The sequence below is a fragment of the Onychostruthus taczanowskii genome, unplaced genomic scaffold (genome assembly GCF_017590055.1).
Source record: "Onychostruthus taczanowskii isolate IOZ18803 unplaced genomic scaffold, ASM1759005v1 scaffold15, whole genome shotgun sequence".
Taxonomy (NCBI): domain Eukaryota; kingdom Metazoa; phylum Chordata; class Aves; order Passeriformes; family Passeridae; genus Onychostruthus; species Onychostruthus taczanowskii.
The window spans coordinates 8,204,020-8,227,315 of NW_024498685.1; the positions used below are offsets into that span (position 1 = coordinate 8,204,020).

Consider the following 23,296-nt stretch of genomic DNA (forward strand, 5'->3'; position numbering starts at 1 on the left):
CCATTACTGGAATTAGAGCTACTTGTATACCATCTTACATCACTTTGGCCTTGAAATTAGACTAATGATGGAAAACAGTTTTTATAAACTATAAATTAAATTTTAATGTTGGTAGGCAGAGCATTACCAGATGTTACTCAAGGAACTGGATGAAGAAAGGATACAGCTGCAGCTTTTTCAGCTTTATCACAATGAAAAACAAATTAACTTTCTGAAAAACAGTTTGGATGAAAAGAATATGGAGGCTCATATGAAGAAAGAGGCTCTTTCTACAGCAGAAGATTCATTTAAAGTCAAGAAAAAAATGTTTGGGATGCTAAACAGGGACCAACAGCATATGGAAAAAGAAATGAAGTAGGTTTTCCAATGAGATTGTGATAGTTGAATAAAGCATTATCTGCACTGGGAGTTGCTTGGCAGGTGTGCATTTCCTGGTAGAAATTTGGTTGATAGTCCAGTGCTGTGGAAGTCAGTTCCTAGCAATTCACTGAAGTAAAATCCAGACTCCTATACCATGCCTAGTTATATATTTCATTATATAAATACTTGTTTGCTATTAAATTTTAGGAGGTTATGTTTCACTTCTGAAATTATTGTTTTTACTGGATATTTAAAAAAAAATCCTTTGTGGGCATATCCACAGTGTTAAGCCCTAACCTTACAGTTTAAAACTGATTGTTTGCATGTGTGGGCAGCGAGGGGGAGGGAGTGGCTTTTCTATCTTCTCTCTCTCCCCCTTCCCTGTGGCTTTGCAGTTCTGGCTGTCTTGTGGTGGCTGCTTGGGGTTGGTTGTTTTGGGCTTGTTTCTGGTTTTGTTTTTTAGGACTCTGGAGGCATCACTGATTCAGCAGAGACCCCTCTATATAAAAGCAAAGGAAAACACATCCTATCAAATCAAGAAAGTAGAAATGTCTAAAAAATCTCTAAGGGACAAGGAGAAAGCCTGTGATAAGGAAAAGCAGAACATAAAAGAACTAGAGATGGAATTGAATGATATTGAGAAGGCATGGAGAGCGTTTGAGGAGAAAATTGGAGAAGAGAGAATACAGAGAGCAGCAGCTATTGAGCTGGGAGAAAGTCAGGTAAACCAGGAGGCCCAAAAGTACTGTTTACTGGAAAACTCCAAAAATACTCCTGATTACACAGAAACTTATTTCACCAATTACCTGTGATTTTTAGTGATCTTTTTGCCCTTGAACTTAGATAAAACCAAAATTCTCAGTTTTATTTAGGCATGGTACACTGTGGGAGGGTAGGACAGAAAACCTTTGTCAGGTTCTCAGGGTGAGTGATTTTTGAGAGCTGGCTTTTCATCTGAGGTATCAGTTAGGGGGAACCAATGAAGACCTGGTAGTACACATACCATCTTCTCTGGGTCTGTAACTGGGGTAGCTCCTTTGAGAAGGAAAGGGCTACATCCCTTGATAGTAAATTCACTTGCAAAGAATTTTTCTTTGCAACCATGTGGCCACAAATGTTTGTAAAACTAAGTGATAGCTTTTTTCCACTGTCTCCTCTTTAAAATAATTTCTGATCAATTAATGGAGAGCCTGCAGGGTTGCTGCCTTAGTTTGTGAATCTTCCTGCTCTGCTCTTTAGAGGCATTTGGTCAGTTAGTCATCACTCAGCAGATTTGTTTAAAATATTTATATATCAATTACTATATGAATTTTTTTAATAACATGAGAATGCTGAAAATACTGCACTAATTTTGGGCTATACCATAACATAGTGTTAATCTTCAGATTGAATGGGAAGTACTATAAGCTTCCCTGAACAATAAGAGCAATAAAAAAGGATAAAAAACAACTGTAGGTGGGAGCTGTTAGGTGTAAGCTTTGAATTGAAACATCATGTAAAAACAGGTTGTTGTAAAGCAATTCAGGAGCTACAAGAGTCTTCTGGAGAATTGGGTAGTTTTTATAAAATTTAGGTAGGTAAAGTTACTTGGGGATGTAATAAGGTGAGTTTTCTAGCTTCCCAAAGAGTGAATTTTTTTATTTCTTTCTGTCCAGTTGGAGCGGTACAGAGAGCTAAAGGAAATGGCAAGAAAGAAAGTAGCTACACTAGCCCAGCAGCTAGAAAAACTTCGTTGGGAGGATAAAGGAGATCAAGAAAGGCTGAAACTTAATCGCAGGAAGAAAACTGAAATTGAGGTATTTGTATCAAACTGGAATTAGGTTTTTAGGAGAAAAATGTCTCTGCCGTTCTCTAGGGTATAACTGTTTATAAACATGTTCAATGCTTTGATGTAATGAAATCCTGAGCAGAAGAGAGGTACATTGGAAGTGTTAACCCAGTTTCCCATGTTGCAGCAGGTTTAGCAAAATGGTTTCTAAATCTGTTCAGAAATGGTTTGCGTGGGCCCACACTGAGGATTTGGGTTTGAAAGCTTTGACTGGTATTTTACAAGTACTCAGAACATTGGCTTAATGGTCATCAGTCTCTGGTTTTGTGAATGTAATCTTTCTGAGGTGTCCCATGGCTGTTGTATGTATGTGTGGCACTCAAACCCATCACAGCAGTCTCTTTGCTGAGATGGTTTTAAGGTCAGTTGTGTGTAAGAACGTGTTGTAGTTGGACAAATCTCAGTGTCCACTCTTCTCTTGCACTTCAGAGGCATTTTTTTTTGTGTGAATACAGTTGCAATTATTTTGATTGTGATATCTTTTATCATTGCAGATCCAAATATATAAGAACAAAATATGTGCATTTTTCACTCTGGCGTGGTTACCATGCCTGGTGCTTGCTTTGGATAGAAGTAAAAAGGGCAGAATGCTATGTAGCATTTCTGTTTTGCTGGAAACCTTGTCCTGTTAGGTGTTTTGGGTTTTCTGGCTGTATTTTTTTTTAACTCTACTTACTTGCATTTTTGTCATGTCTCAGAAATTAGAGAGGTAACATGCATTTCTTCAGCATTTAGTTACAGAGTCAAGGTTGAGGGAGACTGTTGTTCAGAAAGCTTAAAAATGCATCATATGAGTGATGCAAGTGATAGAGCTCCAGACACCTCATTCTTGAACATATAAGCTTGTTTCTATGGAAAAGTTTGTATTTTACTCCATGTTTATGAGGATATAAAGTTATCCTTACCATAACAGCTAAGCTAATATTTGTACATCCATTTTTTCTTCATAAAATACAATTTCTTTCTGAATTACTAGTTACCAGGAAAATGTAGTTAGTATCCAGAAGTGAAATAAATTCTGTTGCCAGTGCTGCCTAAACTGAGCAAGTCCCATTGTGTTGTTGAGAAAGGAATAAGGATTACTTAAGAGTGCATGAAATGTGTGTATGCAAACATTGTGGTGGGTGCAAGAACTCTAATTCTCCAACCCTAGAACTATTTAAAAGGTCACAAGGAGTTGAGGGGTTAAATTGAGACTTAACAAACTATGTAGGTAGCAGTATTTTCTTTTCCTCTCCACTTGCTTCAGTTAATGTGTTTCAAATAAATTTGAGTAATTGAAAATTCTTGTTTTACCATTGGTGGGGTTTTTTTACTACAATGTTTTGTGTCAGTTTAGAAACTTCTTTGGAAAAAGCTATTGATGTAGGGCCAAGAGTAGCACCTCTTTGTTTCAAGACCTATAATTTCCTGGTGCTTTGTTTAAAGATTTTTATATTTGTTGGTGTCATGATTCTCTGTGCTGAAGAGGCTTTCATTAAATTGTAGCTGAACATGGAAAATCCCATAATGGCCTTGGTATAATAATTTCCCTGTTAGTGGTTCAGGTGTAGCTTAGCACCTACTGTTGCAAAAGAGGTGCTGTTCGTTCACCATGAAATAGCAATATAGAAGAAAAGATCTAAGTACTTGTTCTTAATGTAGAGCTGTAGATCTTAAAACTGTCATTTTGCTCTGATATAACTTTTAACACTTGCTGTTTGTGACTGCATAGGAAACCATTAAACAGACTGTGGAACAGGTAGAAGAGCATGAAAAACGCATAGAGAAGTTGGAAGAATATGCTAAAGTATGCATGTATGTGTAAAAAAATTAAAAGCTAACTGGATTTCTTGGGTATTAATCAGTTTCAAAACGTAGCAGGTTTCTACTTCCTTCTAATTATTTTCTTTGAAATTTTAATTAGAACTAGAAGTCTTACTAATTTTACTTAATATTTCAGTCACTTTGGCTGTCAAAATAAAGTAGGAAGTATGATGACTAATCCATATTTTGTTTGAATCAGTTGTATAGTTCTGTTTTCTCACAAGTTCTATTACTGTGGGTATGGGACTACTATTGGACAAATTCTGAGCAAGAAAACAGGAGAGTTTTGTAGTTGTGCTGCTCTAGAAAACACATTTATTTACAGTGTGTATTAGCACAGCTCGGTTCTTGTCTCCTGGGTCTTGTCTTCTGCCTGATATGTACTGCTTGTGAAGTTAGGTGATTGCAGAATGACCTTAATTTATATTGAAAGTGTGTATAAATGAAGTTGTGAATTGCTTTTTATTTTTGCTTTTGCTCAAAGTGGATCACTAACAGAAAAAAAACAGCAGGAGGAAGTGCTGGCTAAGGAAATTGAGAATGCAACAATAAGAACGGCTGAAGTGAACGAAGACTTGAGCAAAATAGTTAGTGAGCTGCAGAATGCCAAAATTGATTACCATGAAGGAAGGCGTGAGCAGATGAGAGCAGAGATCCTGGAAAGTCTAAAAAGGCTCTACCCGGATTCTGTGGTAATGGAATGGCCTCATTTAAATGCTTTCTTTTAGAGTTAAGACTTAAAAGTTCTGCAACAGACTGAGTAAGCAGCTGGAGGAAATTGGACAGTCTGGAATATCTTTTTGAATTTTGTTCTTGCCTGAGTGTATAGTATTACTGGAAAAATTAGAGCATATACTGTCACTATTTTTCACAGTTTCCAAAAATAAAGGAATTAAGGCTCACATCAAATTGTAATTTGGTTATTGTGTGATGTAATGGTGTTAATTAATTGATTTTTTCCTTACTCGGTTTTGTTTTCTTCTGGCCTTCTTTTTGACTTTGTTATTTTGAACAAATGAATGGGAAGGTTAGCTATGAGACCAGAACTTATTCCAGAATTTATTCCAGAACAAATGCTGCTTCTGAAATGGTCTGTCTTTACTTATATGTTAGCATATTTTACATATTTTCCTTAAATTACACTTTGTAATGCCATTAAGGGTTTTGTCTATTGATTCTGAATTTTTAGCAGACATGAACTGGTTTATTAAGCATCTTTACATATTTTTAGTGACATTTAAAAGATATATTCCAACACTGAAAGGCATTTCAAATAGGAAATTATAAATAAATATAATCAATTAAATAGTTGGCCTCTGAGTACGACTCAGTGTAATTGGTCCCTGTTGATATACAGTCATTTGAGATGTACAAGCTGGCCATCTTTTTTTCTTTGTGTGTTTTTTAATGTTTGCTGAACTTTGCAGTGTTGCCTTTAGAACATAAAAAGTGAAATGTTTTCAGTTTTCAGTTGTTTTTTTTCTTCTTGGTCTTCTGCAAAAGCCTCCTCAGAATATGACAAGCATCTGATCCTGTTGTTTTCTCCAGAGAGTAAGAAATTTGCTTTTCAGCTGCTCTTCAGAATTTTTTCATCCAAGTTAGCAAGGTGGTGCAAAAAAATCCAGGGCTTGATTGGCTTATCTCTTTTTGCTCACTCATTGTTTTATATCCCTGTTTGAAAAGAACTGGATCAGATGGTGATGCCTTCTTGGCTTAGGGAAGGTGTTGAGGAATATTCTGTGATTTTCCTGTAGGAACTGCAAATTTAAGAGTACATAGAGATGGGATGGCTTCTAACAGAAATGAGAAGTCAAATTGATTGCATAAATTATCCTGTTACAGGAAGGCTTGGTGCAGCCTGCTGCAGTCACCCTTGTTCCTGCAGTAGTTTTCCTGACACCAGCATACTGAGGCAATGTAGCTGTTTCTGAACTGCTGCTTAATGCTCAGGTGTACTAATTACAGATGAGTAAACACAACCTAAAGCACAGTTTTAGGAAAAAAGGGTTGAGACACATTTTGTCTTCTGGTCAACTAACAGAACTGAAGGAAATATTTGTATTGGTCTTCTGGATTTCATGGGCAAAAATAGCAGACAACTTCTAAATGTTCTGTTCCTACATCCATCTTACAGCTTCTGTTCTGTTAAAACTTGCTTATAATGGTGGGTGAGCACTGCAGGTACTAAATATGATAAGAACAAAACCATAGATGTGCAAGAGGAGATGAGTAGATACATGTCAAGAAGCAGGAAAATTGGTTTTGCATGAATTCACAGGTAATAATGTTCAGAATGTGCATCAGTAGGTTTGGTCATTCAGACAAAGTCAACTCTGCCTGTGATTAATTCTTTCATAAGAAAAAGTCTGTAGGGAGCATGAGCAACGAGGAACTATAATTAATTTTCTCTCTAGAGGGTTTACTTCAACACATGGCAAAAGAGGCTTGATTATTTAGACTGTGCGAAAGTCAACTCTGCCTGTAATTAATTCTTTCATAAGAAATGAAAGTCTGTAGGGAGCATGAGCAATGAGGAACTATAAGTAATTTTCTCTCTAGAGGGTTTACTTCAACACATGGCAAAAGAGGCTTGATTATTTAGACTGTGCAGTACAAGAAAAGTAGTTTTTATTCTTTTTATGTTTCTTCATTTTTGGGTTGAAACTGGAATGGTACCTCTTGCTGTCATTTTGCAGGTAACAGATCTATTTATTTAAGATGTTATTGTCATTTCAAGATCTTGCTTAATGTTAGATACATTTTTACTCTCCAAAAAGCATGCTTAGCTAACTTTGTCATTCTGTCATGCTTCTAGAAGTGTATGAAAGAGATTCTCAGTCAAACATTGATATGTACCTGTAACCTTAGAGAAAAAAATGAGATCCTTTCAGATTCTGAAGCCATACTTCATGAGTTGGGTTGATGACTGCTGTGATTTGTTTTTCTGATGTGCAGGTGTTGTGAGAGAGTGCAGCTGGTAGATACATAATACTGAAGCAGTAAGAGGAAAATATATCTTGAGTGCAAAAATATTTTTTATATTTAAAATATTAATATTTCTCTGTATTTTAATCTTCAGTTTGGAAGATTGCTTGACCTGTGTCATCCTATTCATAAAAAATACCAGCTTGCTGTTACCAAGGTGTTCAGCAAATACATGACTGCTATTGTTGTTGCCACTGAAAAAGTAGCAAGAGATTGCATTCGGTTCCTAAAACAAGAACGAGCTGAACCTGAAACTTTTCTTGCTTTGGATTACCTTGATGTAAGTATTGGTTTTCCTTCTCCTGTCATCAGCAAGCTTATACACTTGTAAGTCTTGATACTGGCTCATTTTTTTAACTAGAATGAGCTGAAGTGAATTTGATGAGGCTCCTGTTGGCCCACTTTGCCAGCCTGCTGAGGTGATCAGCAAATGCTGAGTGACATCTGTTTTGCCCTAATCCTTAGGCACCTCTTGCAGTTGCCATGATCATTCAAAGGTGCATTGAAAGTGGCCTTGTAATGGTATCCTCTGCTGGTTGCATCCTGCCAGGGCCTGTACATTTACATGCATACAGTTTGCTTAAGTGTGCCTCACTTGATCATCTTCTCTCAAGAACATGTCTTCTTGTTCTAGATTCCCAGGGGCTAGTCTTGCGAGTAGAGACTGAAGTGAAAAGAACTCAGTCAGTCTGTTCTATATGCTGTATCACCTCCTCGTCCCTGCCCCTCCTGTCCTTCCCAAAAAGTCTGTGTCCCTCCATAGCACTGCTCTAGCTATAAGAACTAGCAGACCATGTCTCCTTGACCCCAAAAATCATAGAATCACAGACTGGTTTGGTTTAGAATGGATCCTAAAGCTCATCCACTTCCACCCTTGCCATGGGCAAGGACATCTTCCACTAGACCAGGTTGCTCCTACCCCCTGGCCTTGAACACTTGCAGGGATGGAGCAGCCACAGCTTCTATGCCAAGGTGGTTGCCCTGCACTGCACACATATTTTGAACTCTTGTTTATTCTCCATGTATTGGTGTCCTTTGATTTGATGCACAGGTTATGCAATTGTATCTTAATGCCATCATAAATAGTAATGCAATAGGTTATGCAAATTGAAGGACAGTGGTGTAGAGAGCAAGTAAACATCAGATCTGTTTTTAGTCTTGCAGTGGTTGAGCTCCCTGTTGCATTGATCTATACATCCTGCCCCAGACTACTCAGATTTGGACATGCTTTGCTTTAACAACATGGATTCTAAACACTGGTTGTTTGCTTTGCAGGTAAAACCAATTAACGAGAAGTTAAGGGAGATAAAAGAGGCTAAAATGATGGTGGATGTTGTACAAACACAGTTTGCTCCACTGAAAAAAGTGATTCAGTTTGTGAGTGGGAATGCCTTGATCTGTGAAACAGTTAAGGAAGCAAAACACGTTGCATTTGATGGACCAGTGAGGTTGAAAGTGAGAAGCCAAAGTTTATTGCATACATTTTTCGTTGCAGTTATGTGTTTGATGCCATTAAATAATTCTTCTGTAAACATGCTGGAGTATTGCAGATAAACACTGAGTTGGTACTCTTTTGTCTAATCCCCCAGAAACAAATCACTAGATACTTCACTTGGCTGTTTTTTCCTCGGATAGTAAGTTGGAGTGGTTTCCTGGGAAAAGAGGAGGCAAATGAAAGGATATTTAGTGTCCAAATATGGGTCTTGGTATGGTCCTAGTTATGAGAAGTAGGAGGGATGGGTAATCATGCTTCTAAAACTGTCTGGTTTAAAAATGCAGACTTTATCTTGCAAGATTTCTTTTGAAGAAATGCTTTCAAAATCCTGTAAAATATCTGCCAGAATATCTTAGTTATAGATATGGATTATGTTAAGGACTGGAAGCTTCTGTGTCACTTCCTGCAGTTCTTTCTTATCCCTGTCTCTATTGCTGCAGACAGTATTTTATTCACTTAATAAACTGTCTAAAATTTTGATTGAGAGCTTTAAGTTGAAGGTGAGAATGAAATCATTTTTAGTTGAAACAAAGTCACAAAAACCCCCATGTTCTTTATAAAAATGTACACTTTCACTTTACAAACAAGCTGTTTGCCTTTACCCTGTTATCATGTTGCTTGGTCTGGTCTGCCAAGTTTAAAAGGTGTCTGTTCTACACCTTTTAAGTGCAAGTATATACACAAGGGGCTATATGCAAGGAAATGATACAATTTCATTTTATTTTCTGATCAGCTGTAATAATACCAAAATGTGATTACTCCTAAGAAGGAGCAGACTTTCTCTTTGCTTTAAATGCCTCATGTTAGCAGGTTTGGAAGAGAAAAGAAAAATTTGAGTCCAACTCAAATGTGTTTGTTACGTCTCTTACTACCATATCGTGGGCACTAGGGATATTTTGGCTGGGGTTTTTTCAGATTTATTTGGCTGTAACTTATTTTCTTCCAGACGGTGTCTCTTGATGGAACTTTATTTTTGAAATCTGGAGTGATTTCTGGAGGATCAAGTGATTTAAGATTTAAAGCTAGATGTTGGGATGAGAAAGAAATGAATAAAATGAAAGAAAGAAGAGATAGCTTGATTAATGAGTTAAAGGTAGGTCTCTTAAAAGCACTTAACTGCAGAAGTCATGCTGTGTCTGACTTAATTCACCTCTGGGAAGGTGATTTTCTAAAAGTATAATTTGCCAAGCTTCCAGAAGGTGCAGACAGGACATAATAGCTGTTTGTCTTCTTCTAGTTAACAATGAAATCAATGAACATCTCAGTTCTTAGCTGTGGTTCTCAGCTGACAGGCAGAAATACAGGGTAACACTGTTGGTCCAAGCTCCCTCCAGGAAAATGTTGAGTACCTGAAGACTTCTGATGAAAATGACAATGTGGTTGTGTAAACATGGGAATGTTGGCATGAACCAAAATCTGCCAGTGTAAAATGATTTGTCATACCTTTAGTTGGCTTTTTTTTCAAAAGGGATGGAGTTGTAATTTACTCTGCAATTGGATACTTTCTTGGGAGAAGTAAACCCGTTACAATATTAATATTGAATATGACCTGTGCTATCAGCCTTTACCTTGAGTGAGGCCTAGGTCAGTGGGGCTAGCTTTAACATCTGAAAACCAAATAATTTTCAAACAGTTCATCTTTGTTTAAAAAGCTTTTTCTCCCACCCTAACACTTTCCCAGGACTTAATGAGGATCAGACGGAAGGAGGCTGACTTGAAGCAGTTGCGTGCTCAATGCCAAGGAACTCAGACACGACTTAAATACTCCCAGAGTGAATTAGACCTTATTAAAAAGAAACATCTTGCTAATCTCTTCATGGTATAATATTAAGTCTTTATAATTTTCATGTTTAATAATTGTATTATTTTAACTGGAATACTGATCAAGTAATGCTATGTCCTTACGTAGTTTTTAAAATTTAGTGAAAGTTTTACATACAGCAGTTACAACTGAGGAATTGATAAAATATAAAAAACAAAGATTGCAGAGTACTTTACATGAGGCTTTTTCTATTGTGGTTTAAACCAAGCTTACCTGAAACCCAAGTTTTATCATCTGGCAACCTTCAGAAGTCTGTAAGTCCAAGTGCACTTTATGTGGTACTGAGTTTGATTTTCCACTCATTAAAACTGTAATTGTTACATGCAAATTGGCAGTAATAGTGGCTAAGTGGCGTTTGAGAAGAAAATATTTAATTTTTTTAATGAGAAAAAACCAGAACAGAACTGTCCCTTAATTTCTAGAAAGTTGATCATCCTATTGAGAAAAGTTACCATCTTTTTCCTTTCTATCTAGGAGAAATCAAAACTGGAAAGTGAACTGGTAAATATTGAGGCTCAGCATGATATGCTGAATGAAGGAATAGTGCAAAGAAAAGAAAAAATAGAAGAGTTTCAGAAAAAAATTAACAAGGTAATGCTTCCTGTCAGAGCTTTGAGAGCTCATGCTATTAGGCTACAGAAGCTTAAGTTTTACTGATACTTAGAACTGGGCAACTTTTAACTTTGTAAACTGCTTTGTCAGCAAGGCTTGTACATTATTCCAGTAATGTCTCCACATCCTCTACCCTTCTTACCAAGGTAACTGTGAACAGAGAATGTTAGTATATGAGTCATGGCTTTGCAAATCAGTTTCCTTAAAGTCAAAGTTCTGTGACTGTCAAGTGCTAAACACAAATCCAACCAACCAAACCCATCTACATCTCAAGTAGCTGAAGCTTTGTTAATATGTATACAGCTTTCTAGAGCTGAAAACAGCCCTCAGCACTGCAGGAGGGCTTTGTTCAGAGCTCTGCCGGTGATATGTCTGGGGGATGGCCTGTCTGCTTGGAAGGTAGATGAAAAATAGCATAGTCTGAAGGCTCCTTTCCCTTGGGAAGTAGCCAGTATTTGTTCTTGATTTTTCTCAGTGCTCTGATTACCCTGGGAGAGTGGCAGAGGTGTGTGTGATTATTATCAGCAAATTCCTATTTCTCTGTTTTGGGAGATTTTCTTAGTTGTGATTTTGTTTGGTTTTTTCTTTGCTGGGTGGGAAGAAAGTTCTTTAGGGGTTTTTGCATGTTGTGGTTTTTGGGGCTTGTTTTGGTGTTTTGTTGGTTTTTTTAAGACCGTTGTATACCTGTATTCAAGTCCAGGTATACAATGGACTTCAGGGTATTCAAGTTATATCACAGGCTAGCTTCATGGAATTCCCAGTTCATGGAAGATGAAGCTAGCCTGTGATATAACTTGAGTGGTTTTGCTCACCCTCTCTTTTGAGGGTAGCTGATGGAGAATATGGAGCTCTTGTTCTATCCCCACCTGACCAAATTAATTTTCTGTTACGGTACTAAAGAGCTTTTGTCTTTAGAATCTGCTCCTGTCTGCTTCTTATCAGCAATAGGAGAAGTTCCCTGTGATACATGATCCACCACTTAGGTTTCTCAGCTGGTTTTTTGTGTAGACACTTTGGCCATCTCATCATCTCTTGGTTTCCCTGTAATTTAGCAATCTTCCAGTGGTCCCCAGAGCAGTTCATACAGACAGTGGACAGATTGCAAAGCAGGGTTGTCATGAAGAGACTACAGGCATTCAGTGAAGGGAATGTTAGTAAAGCCTAATGTGATGCCAGGAGGGGTTTCCTGCTGTGTTCTGCTAGGGTAGGCAGTAATTATCCTCTTGGGGAAATAGGCACCTCATCTCTACCTGTGTTTTGAAGCTGCCTTTGTTCCTACTCTTGTCAAACAAAGAAATCTGGTGTAAGCTGTGGAAAAATGGTACTGCAATTTTATGTGGGAAATACACAGCCCAGGACTTAGATGCTGATGTTAATGTATTTTGTTGGAGAAGGAGACATTCCTCACCACTGCCTGCAGTAACTCAGGCTCTATCATACATCTGTAATTTAGTTCCTGGCTTCTGACCCATTCTCATCAGTCAGTCTGGGGATTAATCCATGACTGGAATTCTACATGTAAGAACAAGCCAAAATTGCTGCCTGTTCTCTGTCTTGCTTGGGGTGCAGGCATGAGGGAGTGCAGATGTCTGTCATCTGCAAACACTGAGGAAGTCACTGGTGGTTAACCATGTAAGAATTCCAGATACAGGAACTTTTCTTTTGCTTGTTTTGAAAAAACAAAATCATAGAGGCTATCATTTGGAACCAATAATCAGTTTCCAAAGAGTAGTGTAACTTGGATAGTATAACTTGATTTGATGTAGTATTTGATACCTGGCTAAAAAACCCTGAATACTAAAACAATATAAATAATACCAGGCTTTGACCTGTAGAGTTCTTTTAAAATTTTGTTCAGTCCATTTGGTTTCCTTTTAAAAAGGAATTTATAGGAATGGACTGTTGCCATTTCTTCCTTCAGTCCAGCCATATACACTGTACCTAGTATTTGCCTGCTTAAATTGTAAAAAAAAAAAAAATAGAATTGATTTTGACTGATGCTTTTGTTAGTATATACTGTATAATTAGGAAATTAGCTATTCCATGGCAGAATTTTTGCTGTGACTTTTTTATAAACAGAGCATAGTAATTAATATTTATGGATCTCTTGAAAGGATTCAAATAAAGAACTGAACTACAAGTCCAAGAAATCTAGTGTATCTGATTATTGTCATGTCTAGCTTTCTCTTCCTCAGCTGCCTGGGAACAACAGGCAAAACCAGGGAAGCTGGTTACACTGTGATGACTTCTGTCTTCAAAATGACCAGGTGCTGTCATTAGGGTTACACTTTGTAGATCCCAGGCACATATGCCTTTATGTCTGGCATTTGGACTGAAAGTGTTATTTGAAAATTTCAAGTACAAGTTACTTCTCAGTAGCTGTTAGCTGTTTTCTTGAAGTACATTAAAAAATCTAGTCTGTAGCATGAAGTGATGGAATGTTTTACATCTCTGAGTTGCAAAATAGTATAATCATTTTTTGTTCCATTTCTGTTTTCAAAGGTTGAAGATACTGTTTTCTGGGAATTCTGTGAAGAAATTGGTATAGAAAATATTCGTGTGTATGAACAAGAACACATGAGACAACAAGAGGAGATTGATAAGAGAAGGTAGTCTAGGTCTCTAAAATGAAAACCACTGGTTGGTATTAGATTGGGCACAGTGGTACTGGAGAAACTCCTTCACAGGAAATAACACAAAGTCATAGGAGAATGTGGAAGGTTCTCCATGTCACTGTTAGTCAGGCCACTGCTGTAGATTAGTTAGACAGGGATTAGTTAGATCACTGCTGTGCTTTGGGGCTGTTTAGACAGAGTCAGTGAATGCTTGCAACAAACTTGAAAGGTAACATTTACTATTTTGGTAGCACTATTGTAAAAAAATTTAAAATAGTTTTCTAATACCCACATTAAAACATGGCACTATCCCAGATTGAGAATAGCATGAAGGGTCACTCATGTGAATAAATCTTAAGGAAAACAGGGTGTAAGATGCAGGTGTTTGGTATAGGAACTTCCTCTCTAAGGATCACAGGTTCTTGAGTTTTTCACAGGCACCTCAGCTAGTGTTTATCTCACAGACACATGTCACTGCTCCACAGATTTGTATTGTAGAAGGAGGATGTTAAAATGAAAAGATGGTTGAAGTTCAAGTGTCACTTTCCATATTGATGTGGCTATATTCTGTATTGTATTTGTTTAACCAGTATCACTATATCTTTGTGATTTCCCATATATTCATAGGATGTGGTGTAGTGCAATCAATGTAATGCAGATTTTTGTGTTCACATAGAAGATATACAGTAATGGTATCTAAATAGAGTCCAATCACAGTTAATAGCCTGCTTTGTAAGAAGTGGTTTTAAATCCTGTACCTTGACTAGACTGGAGTTTGAAAGTCAGAGGACACGACTGAACGTTCAGCTGGAGTATAATCGTGATCATCTACAAAAATTAACAAACTCAGTCAGCAAGTTGAGGGAGACAATTCATAAAGATGAAGCTGAGATTATCAAGCTAAAGAAGGTAATAATGAAAATAATTTCTCTGTCTTTGTAACTCAATACATTCTTTCCTCTCAGTTTCAGTTTTGAATAAATGTAGTTGATGCTGTGGATTAATCTTTTGAGGGCTTAATTCAGGGTTGACTTTGTAATTGCTTAGAAAAATCCAGATGCATATTGCATTTTAACTTTGGAATAAATTGCCATATTTGAATGCTTATTTATTATTTAAAATAAGCTTACTAAAAATTAAGTTTTGGATTACTGTCTGTACAGTATTATTTTATATTTTGTTCAGTTAATGTGTTCTGTTGATATGAAAAGGCAACATGCAACTATAGATAAAACCAACAGCATGTGGCTCAGATTCAGCAGAGATTTTGAGTAAGAGCAAGCAATTCTGGTGCTTTACATCTTTAAGCTACTTTACAGCCACTAAAACATTTAAAATAATGCTATGAAACCAATTTAGGTTTTTAGTTGAAGTAATATGTGTGGGTTTCTCCTTCACAGTGCTCTTTATTCTGTACTGTGCTGATGGTGCTTGTTAAAGAAACAAGCTTGTGCTTGTTCACAGAAAAGGGAAGGAGAAGATATGTGCTTTGAACAAAAAACAAAATGTGAAATGTATCAAACTGCCACAAAGTGGGGGAAACCCTCCCCAGTGCCTTTCAGATCTTCACTCTAACACATTTGAATGCAACAGGTTGAAACTTTAACTCCTTCTTTCTGTGTAGTAGAGGTTCCATATCTAGATTCTTAGTGGGAGGTTAAAAATCTAAATATTTCCATGCAGGATGAGGAAAAGCTTCTTAAAAAAGTGAGTGAACTTTTGGAGGAGCAGCAACACCTTAAGGATAGACTAAGTGCTCATAAAGCTGAGCTTGCAAAAAGCCAAAATGAAGTTGAAGAGTGCAGAAAGGTGATGTTAACTCTTAATAGGTAACTCCTACTTCTACTCCTGGGAAAATTATTAAAGGGATAATATTTAGAAGGGTCTTGCTGATCACATGTTTGGATTGATCTTGTTTTGTTTCCTTGTGAAAGATCTATTAGAGACATAGTGATTTGCATCTACAGTGCCTTGGTTTAACCGTGTTTCTACTTCAGTGGGTGAAGGAGAGTATTTCAAGAGGTCCATCCCATAAACCATACAGAATTATTTTGTTACCTGCCTAGTCTTAGGTCTCACTGAGATCTCTGACCAGAGATCTCTTCTCTCCTGTGGTGAATGTGTAGTAGCTTACAGCTTGATTGGCAGCATGTGAAGTTCTCTCGTGGTTTCACAGTTCAGTTTGAGTTGTAGAGTGGGTCTGATTAATGGGAACATTTTTATTTTCCAATTTCATTGTTATTTTTCCAGACTTTCCATATGTTGGATGCCTCAAACTAATACTAACTTTAGGTCATTTTTTTTTCTCCTACTGTTATATTAAATCAACTCCTTTGTGGACAGTTTATACTTCAGTTCTGTTGTGCTTGCTTATCACTGATGTCCCTTAATCAGGAGTCAGTGCTGTGTTTAAAAACCCTATCACGTTGGCACAGTTATGGCTATGTAAACTTGTGGAATTTTCTATTAACTCATGACTGTATGCCTAGTAATTTATGTTGTGTATAATTTTAACTGTGTTTCTGCTGATAGTAACTTGATGCTACCAGAGGAATTGGTTGTAAAGAATCAAGCTGTTTCAGGGAGAGTAATGATAAAAGATACTTGGTTACATGTTAAAGGATCAAATCTCCATACATGTTCACTGGAGCTGAACAGAACTGAGGTAGTCTGTAACTGGGAAAGATGGGTATCTGAATGTGCTTTTAAGTGAAATTGGCAATGTACTGAGACTGAGGCTCCCTCTGGAGTAATTCAGGGGAATGGAGGGGATGGCAGAAGTACCATTTTCCTTTATGTTTGATGGGGGTTACTGAAAAGGAAACAGCGCTCTTGGTGCTTGGAAGCTGTTGCCTATGCTGTATTTTTCATGCTGTTTTTCTGTAGATGTTATTAGCAATGATGTTTCCACTCTTGAGTTGTTTTGTGCCTTTTGTGCATGTAGAGAAGCCACAAAGTTGCAGAGGGAAGCTACAGCTCTAGAAACCTCGCTGGAAGAGATGAGATTAAGGGGACATAATCTGCTGCTTGAATGCAAGGTGCAGGACTTGAAAATCAAGTTACTGTCTGGATCACTGGATGACATCAGTGAAGTAGAGGTACTTAAAGTGTTTGCAGAAGATAGATATCATGGAGGAGCACTTACTCATGAATTTAATTTTTCTTTCCTTACAGGACTATTTCTATTACATAGTAATGTTCAAACCACTGCACTCTATTCATGTGATCAGGTCTCTTTCATTCAAAAGGATTTGTTTTTATTTTTGTAGGTAAATACTGTTTGCAAGTATTTTTGTTTGTGCTTGAAACATACTCGTGTGAAACATAAAATCTTCTGTACAAGAAAATTGGTGTAAAGATACGTAAGAGGATACACAGGGGTCAGTACAGAAATGTAAATAAATATGGCTTTGTGCAAGGGTTGAGATCATATTTGTTTTACCATCCATAATATAAATGCTGTTTATGAAATCATCCTTTTGCGTTCAGTAGATGTAGATATTCACAGAAATTAGGGATAGGCTAAAATAGAAACATTCCTTCTATCCAATGACTGCCCCTTATTATTTGTCTCCATCTTCCCTCTTTTTCCAACATACCTTTTGTGAGGAGAAATAAACTTTCTGCACTGTTACAAAACAAATGAGCAGTGGGTTTTGAAGAACTTATAACAAATGTGTGAATTTGGAAGGAGCCTTGTTGAGCCCATTCCTTAGAAAAGTACTTTTGCTGGAGGATAGGTGTGAACTGGGCAGTGAGGTGGGGTGGGCAGACTGTGAAGGGAAAGAACAAGAACTGCCCGTGATCCGAGGATGCAGGAACTGGCCTCTCGCTGTCTCTGAGTAAGGAAGAGAGGAAATCAAGGAGGGGAGAGCAGAAGGAATAACAATGTGGATTCTGAATTAAACTCACAGAGAAGACCAGCAATATTTGGATCAGAATAAAAAATCTTGGTGGGAAAGGGGTCTAATAATGAGAGATAAGACATGCTTCATTTGAGGGAACATGACTATTTGAAATTCAGGCGACAGGGAGTGAAAGATTCTCTGCTTGTGCCATACAGAACTGAAGCTCCTCAATTCTTTTGAGTGGAAGAAACGCCTCAGTTTACACACTTCAGCCTTCCCTTGGAAGGGATTGAGGTATTAGTGAGTGTACATCTTGACAATCAGGAGATTTACAGTATGTACAGTGTTGTAAATATGTAATAAACAGGCTGCTGCTGCTTTTGACATACCTTCAATCTGAGTTTAGCAGATGTTTTCATCTTCATTTAACAGCTGTGTGTGTGTTAATTAGGCTCATGAGATCTTAACTGTTCATTCCATTTGAGCCAGAGGAAGAGCCATGGATTACATATACCTCGTACCATGTTACCACTGTCTCTTAATTTTAAGATCTTTTAATGAATTGGTTTTACAGTTTTGAAGTTAACTGTTGTATTTCTGAACTGGAATGTCCTTCATCTTACAGCTAGGAGCTGTAGAGGACACCCAGACTCTATCAGGGATCTATGAAAGGGAAGAGAGAATTCAGATAGACTACAGCACCCTAGAAGTCGACCTAAAGGTAATCTTTTGTCTGAAATTATTAGAGATGAAGTGTCTGATTTTTATTTTTGTGAGAGGTATTTTATTTGTTGTTTGTTTTGCTCTTCACCCTAGTCTTTAAGTGACACTTGGTCAAACCACTGCTAAGCTGAAGTGCATGTGTTATGTGTGCTCTGGTTTTGTACTCATGATGTAGCATTCATGTGTGGGATTTCTAGATAGGTCAGTTTCCATATAACTGGCTTTAACTTACAGCTTACCTGAACCACAAAAATGGAATTGAGAAACTTAATATAACCTTGATTTTTGTTTCTTTTTTTCCTTCCTCCTTTACCTTCTGCCTCGAAGTTCCAGCTTTGTATGTGAAGGCTCGAAACTCCAGAACCCAAGGGTGGCTGTGGGGGGTTGTTTACCTTCTGTTTGTGGTCTTTGCAGAGACCAAGGGTTCCCATCCTTCCCTGTCTAACAGCCCATTAGGTCCCAGTTTCTCAGCAGGTTTTGTAATATCTTTTTTCCTTTTTAATCTGGAGGAAAATAGGTAAATGTCAGAGGCTAAGCACAGAACAAAGGCTGCATCTGTCATCAGTAGAACTTACCTAAAGTTCACTGAGAACCTCTTCTTAAAAATCAAGGAGTGAAGAACTAATCCTGCTCCTGTGTTGTATTTTAAAAAGGGAATTGAGAGAAAATAATTGGCTTCCTGTTTTTGAAGTCTTGGGGAAGAAGAGTGAGGGCCTGGTAGACTCACTGCAAGAAATAAGACCTGGGTGGCATTTTCAGTTGTGTTTAAAGTTAAAGCTGTTAATGAGTGGGGTAATTGTTTCAGGAGCCATGAATGCTTGCTATATGTATTGAAATGTCTGGGCCTAAAAGCAAATTAGATTGCTCTGTTGGTTTTTTTTTTTTTCTTTAGGAACTAGAATCTGATAAAGATATAGAGGATCAAGTGAAGCAAATGCAGCAAGAAATCAAAACTAAAGAGGTCACATTAATGAAGACAGCTGCTCCAAACCTGAGAGCAGAAGAGAAGTTACTGATAGCTCGGGACAAGTTCCAGGAATCCATAGATGGTAACACTGAGTCTTTCATGTCAGTCACTTTTGTGATTCCACCCTAATTGAAATTCCTCTTCTTGGGGTTGGTCCTGCTGGCTTTGCCCCTTTCAGATATTAAGGTATTTTTTGTGCTCAAGTGTTTATCCTCAGTTATCTTTTTAATTATATGTAAACAATTAACACACACTTGAGTGTGGAGTAGTTTGTTGAAATTGCTTAAATTTTCTTATATAACTGAAGGAACTGTGTGTGTTGTCCAAAACTCATACATGAGAATTTCTGCAAAATGATTAGTATCTCTAGAGAATTTTGAAGATATTAACAATATAAGAACTTAAGGGGTTCTGGAGCTGTACCAGGTCAGTGCTGGTGCTGCTTAGGGCTGCCTGGTTCCCAGAAGGAATTAGGAGAAGAATTTTGTTCCTTGCTCCAGACAAATGTGGCACAGAGCAGATTGAATCCATCCAAACTTTACTGGTTTGTGGGTCTTCCATTTGAAATTTGGAAGGAAACTCACACTATTATCGGTATGTTCCTTTTTCTGCAATAAGTATTTTCTTTGATGCTGTTCATGGCACCCAGTATACATTTGTTCTGTATATTGCTCAAAGAATTCTTAAAGAGCAATTCCTGTGTTTTTGTTTTTTTTTTCCATAGCTTTTGAGGCCAGCAAAAAGGAGGCCAGAATATGCAAGCAGGAGTTTGAAGAGGTGAAAAGGAGGAGATACGAGCTGTTCAGCCGGTGCTTTGAGCATGCCTCCATAGCCATTGACAGCATCTACAAGAAGCTTTGCAGGAACAGTAGTGCTCAGGTGTGTTGTGTGCAGGGGTTGTGCCTTAAAGGCCAAACCTGATGCTCTGTTACCTAGAATAAAGCAGCACTTGTGGTTTCCAAAGACACTCTCGAACCTTAAGAAGAAAATCACAGAAATAAAGACTACAGAAGTTTAGGGTCAGGGAAGGAACAGGCAATAAGCCTAAGTATGCTTGACATTAGACAGAGAGGTAATCTGTGAGCAAAACTGGGGACTGTTCAGCTTGGCTTAGTTTAACTCTTTGCTTTTAGAACACAAGTGTGAAATGTACTTGAGTACTTCAGTTAAAATAACATTGGTTTACACATCAACTTCCACTAACAATAATCATTAGTACAGACAGCTGAAAATTGTGAATCAGTGCTAGTGTTTTGTACAAGGTCTTGAAGCACCTTCTACCCCACTTTAAATATCTAGAAAATATAAACAGATATAACATGTTTTCAACTTCTAGGAAACATGTCTCGCACGTTTCTTTTAAGAAAATTGTCTCACAGTTATCATTGTTACTGTTCCTGTGTTAATACCAGAAGTCAAGAGGGACATTCCACAGTCTATGGAATTTGACATAAGCAAATGCTTTGGTTATGTCAAAGTCCATAGACTATGGAATGTTTAAAGGATTGAACTCTTGTCTGTCTTAAGATTTTGTGGTTTTCTTCAGCATGTTATGTGTTGGTTTGGTTTTCTTCCATGATGTCTGTGATCTGAGAAGAAAGAGACATTGGAAATGAGGGTTAAGTAAGGAAATTTCTCTTACCTGTCTCCTCTTGTGCAGAGGGGAAGAGTCTCTATTATTTTGTCTCTTCTATTAATGAGAAAAATCATCTAGTAATGATCTTACCCATCATACCATCCTTTAGTGGTTAGAAAATGGTGATTCCTTTAAAATAATGCTTTTAAATTTTGTCCCTGAGAGCCAAGATACAAAGTACAGAAAAAGACTTTAAGACAAGCAGTCTTTGTCCAGCTCACGAGTAGGTTCTGTAAAGCTAACAAAGGCAATTTTGCAAGTATATTGTCTTCCAGGCAAAAAAACCAAGAAATCTGCTTTTGAAGTGTAACATTTTAATAATTTTTTAAAATCAAAGCAGTTACATAAAAGGTGATAAAATTAAGTTTATTCAAGAGTTGAAAGTCTGTAAATAACAAATATGTGGCACCATTTCCACACTGGTTTTGTTACTGAGCCTCTTGGTTCCTGGTTTGACAAAACCATTTTCTCCAGGAACTGGATACTGCTGCTCTCAGAATGGATGAACACTTGGATGAAACTCACTGATTTCCTCACTAGCTCAGGCAGGATTTAAACCTTAAAAATACTCATCTAAATAATTTGATAAATCTCACTATCAACAATTAAATGTGTTTGTTCCTAGGCCTTCCTTAGCCCAGAAAATCCTGAGGAGCCCTATCTGGAAGGCATTGGCTTTCACTGCGTGGCTCCGGGCAAGCGCTTTATGCCCATGGACAGCTTGTCAGGAGGGGAAAAAACAGTGGCAGCCCTGGCTCTTGTGTTTGCTGTACACAGGTAAGAAGAGCTGTTCTGGGACTATCCAGGAGGAAAAAAAAAAGTGTTAGGGTATTATCCTAATATCTGGCCAAATAAGTGATAGAGACAGTGTTATGCTTATACACATGTTAAAAATTCTGCTAATGGAGTGTTCAAGCGTTGCTGAAGTCCTTATCATTTATCTGTCATAACTTTATATATTCAATGTAGAATTTCATGTTAATTAAAAATATTAACTGTTAATGAGTTTCTTGTCTATTGTGTATTAGATGTTAAATTATACCTAATTATTTAATTACAATAAATACAAGAATAATATTGAAAAATACTATCAACTTTATTTATAGAGTAAGCAAGTAATTAGAATGTTGATTAACATTTTGGTATCTCAATTCAAAATACCATCTTGTCTTCTACAGCTTTCGCCCAGCTCCTTTTTTTGTTTTGGATGAGATAGATGCTGCACTGGATAACACAAACATTGGTAAAGTAAGTTGCTCTTTTACTGACAATATCTGGTACCTTCTGTAAAAGGGTGGCTGCTTCCATTGCAGGGTGTTGGGATACAGAGATTGTTTAGCCTGACTGAATCTGTTTTAAATTGGATTGGATTTAGGGCTAAAGTAATGAGTCTGTGAGATACAGGAAAAATTGAAATTCCTTAATCCAAGTGTGTTTCATTGGTCTCTAAATTGGGAAGGTGAGAGGAGGAGGTGAGGAGCGTGTAGGTGTGTTGTGTAACCCCATGTGGCACAGCCTGACCTGGAGGGCACCTGGGAATTGTTGGAATTGGTAAGGCCTTGAAGCTCCCTTGGCTCCAAGGAGTAGCAAGGAGTGTGTCTGCATGTGGAAACCAAGTCATTCTGTTACTGCAGTGTTTAATGTAATTGGTTTAGTAACTATGTTTGCATTAGCACCAATAAGGTTGTTGCTCCAGTCACTTTAGTCACATGACTTTTCTTGATTAAAACACCTTCCTGCCCTCTTAATTTCTCTTGCCCTTTTTGCCAGTAACTGTTCAATGTAACAAGAGCTGAGGCTGGAGCACAAACAGCAGAGATTGCAGCTGTGGATGGCAGCCCCTGGGAGGGGGAGGCTCAGAACAGGGGGACTTTATTGTAGGGAGGAATCCTAAAGCTCTCTAAGTATGCCTGCATTTTCTTCTGTAGAAGCATTCTTTTTCAGAACAGTATTCCTACTAGCATTACTGCTCATGTCAGTCTTGGTAGAGCCTAACAAACAAGAGCAGTTCTATAAACAGCACATATTTTTGTTTTTCCCCTGATGGCATTAACTGTGATGGGCCAAGAACCCCAGAGTTTGCTTGGAGGTACTTCTGGAACAGATAGCTGGAAAGCTCTACCACGTGTGCCTGCCAGATAGAATTAGATTCCTTCTTAGAGATCACTGACTCACTGTGAGAGGTTCCTGAAACCTGAATTCCCTAAATAATCCTTGGGATGCAAGTCCACAAGTGTTACCTAAGCCCTGAGGTTGTTTTAACTTGGTGCAGCGTGTTTCAGCAACATGAGTTGGAATGTATTGGTGCTATAATGAAGATCCCTAAGGAAGTTTAAGGGTTTGTCTCTCAGTGACACAATTAAAAACAAGATTACACATCACACAGCACCTCTGTGAGCTGAGCTTCTACCAGATACTGCTCTGCTGATGAGTCTCACTTGGGACCACTCTAAGATGATGTGTTCTGGAGGAATATGAGTATTGTGTTTCCTGTGTGTTATTCTTCCTGGGTCAGATGTCTCAAGGCTGGTGACTTGGAGCAGTGCAGGCTGACTCCGGTTCCTTTGGTGTTACACCATTTACTGCTGAACTTCACATT

General features: G+C 37.7%; 1 protein-coding gene across 1 annotated transcript in view; it reads left to right on the forward strand.

Moving 5' to 3' along the window:
• SMC1B (structural maintenance of chromosomes 1B) overlaps positions 1–23,296 on the forward strand; it is a 28,847-nt gene that overhangs the window by 3,922 nt on the left and 1,629 nt on the right. Inside the window, exons 5-23 of the mRNA XM_041398613.1 lie at positions 116–354; positions 824–1,082; positions 2,016–2,156; positions 3,903–3,985; positions 4,479–4,686; positions 7,074–7,259; positions 8,255–8,434; positions 9,421–9,567; positions 10,156–10,293; positions 10,771–10,887; positions 13,411–13,517; positions 14,291–14,432; positions 15,207–15,352; positions 16,468–16,621; positions 17,997–18,092; positions 18,987–19,143; positions 19,786–19,940; positions 21,323–21,474; positions 21,876–21,945. Coding sequence (XP_041254547.1) covers positions 116–354; positions 824–1,082; positions 2,016–2,156; positions 3,903–3,985; positions 4,479–4,686; positions 7,074–7,259; positions 8,255–8,434; positions 9,421–9,567; positions 10,156–10,293; positions 10,771–10,887; positions 13,411–13,517; positions 14,291–14,432; positions 15,207–15,352; positions 16,468–16,621; positions 17,997–18,092; positions 18,987–19,143; positions 19,786–19,940; positions 21,323–21,474; positions 21,876–21,945 — 2,877 coding nt within the window. The remainder of the gene's footprint in view (positions 1–115; positions 355–823; positions 1,083–2,015; positions 2,157–3,902; positions 3,986–4,478; positions 4,687–7,073; positions 7,260–8,254; positions 8,435–9,420; positions 9,568–10,155; positions 10,294–10,770; positions 10,888–13,410; positions 13,518–14,290; positions 14,433–15,206; positions 15,353–16,467; positions 16,622–17,996; positions 18,093–18,986; positions 19,144–19,785; positions 19,941–21,322; positions 21,475–21,875; positions 21,946–23,296) is intronic.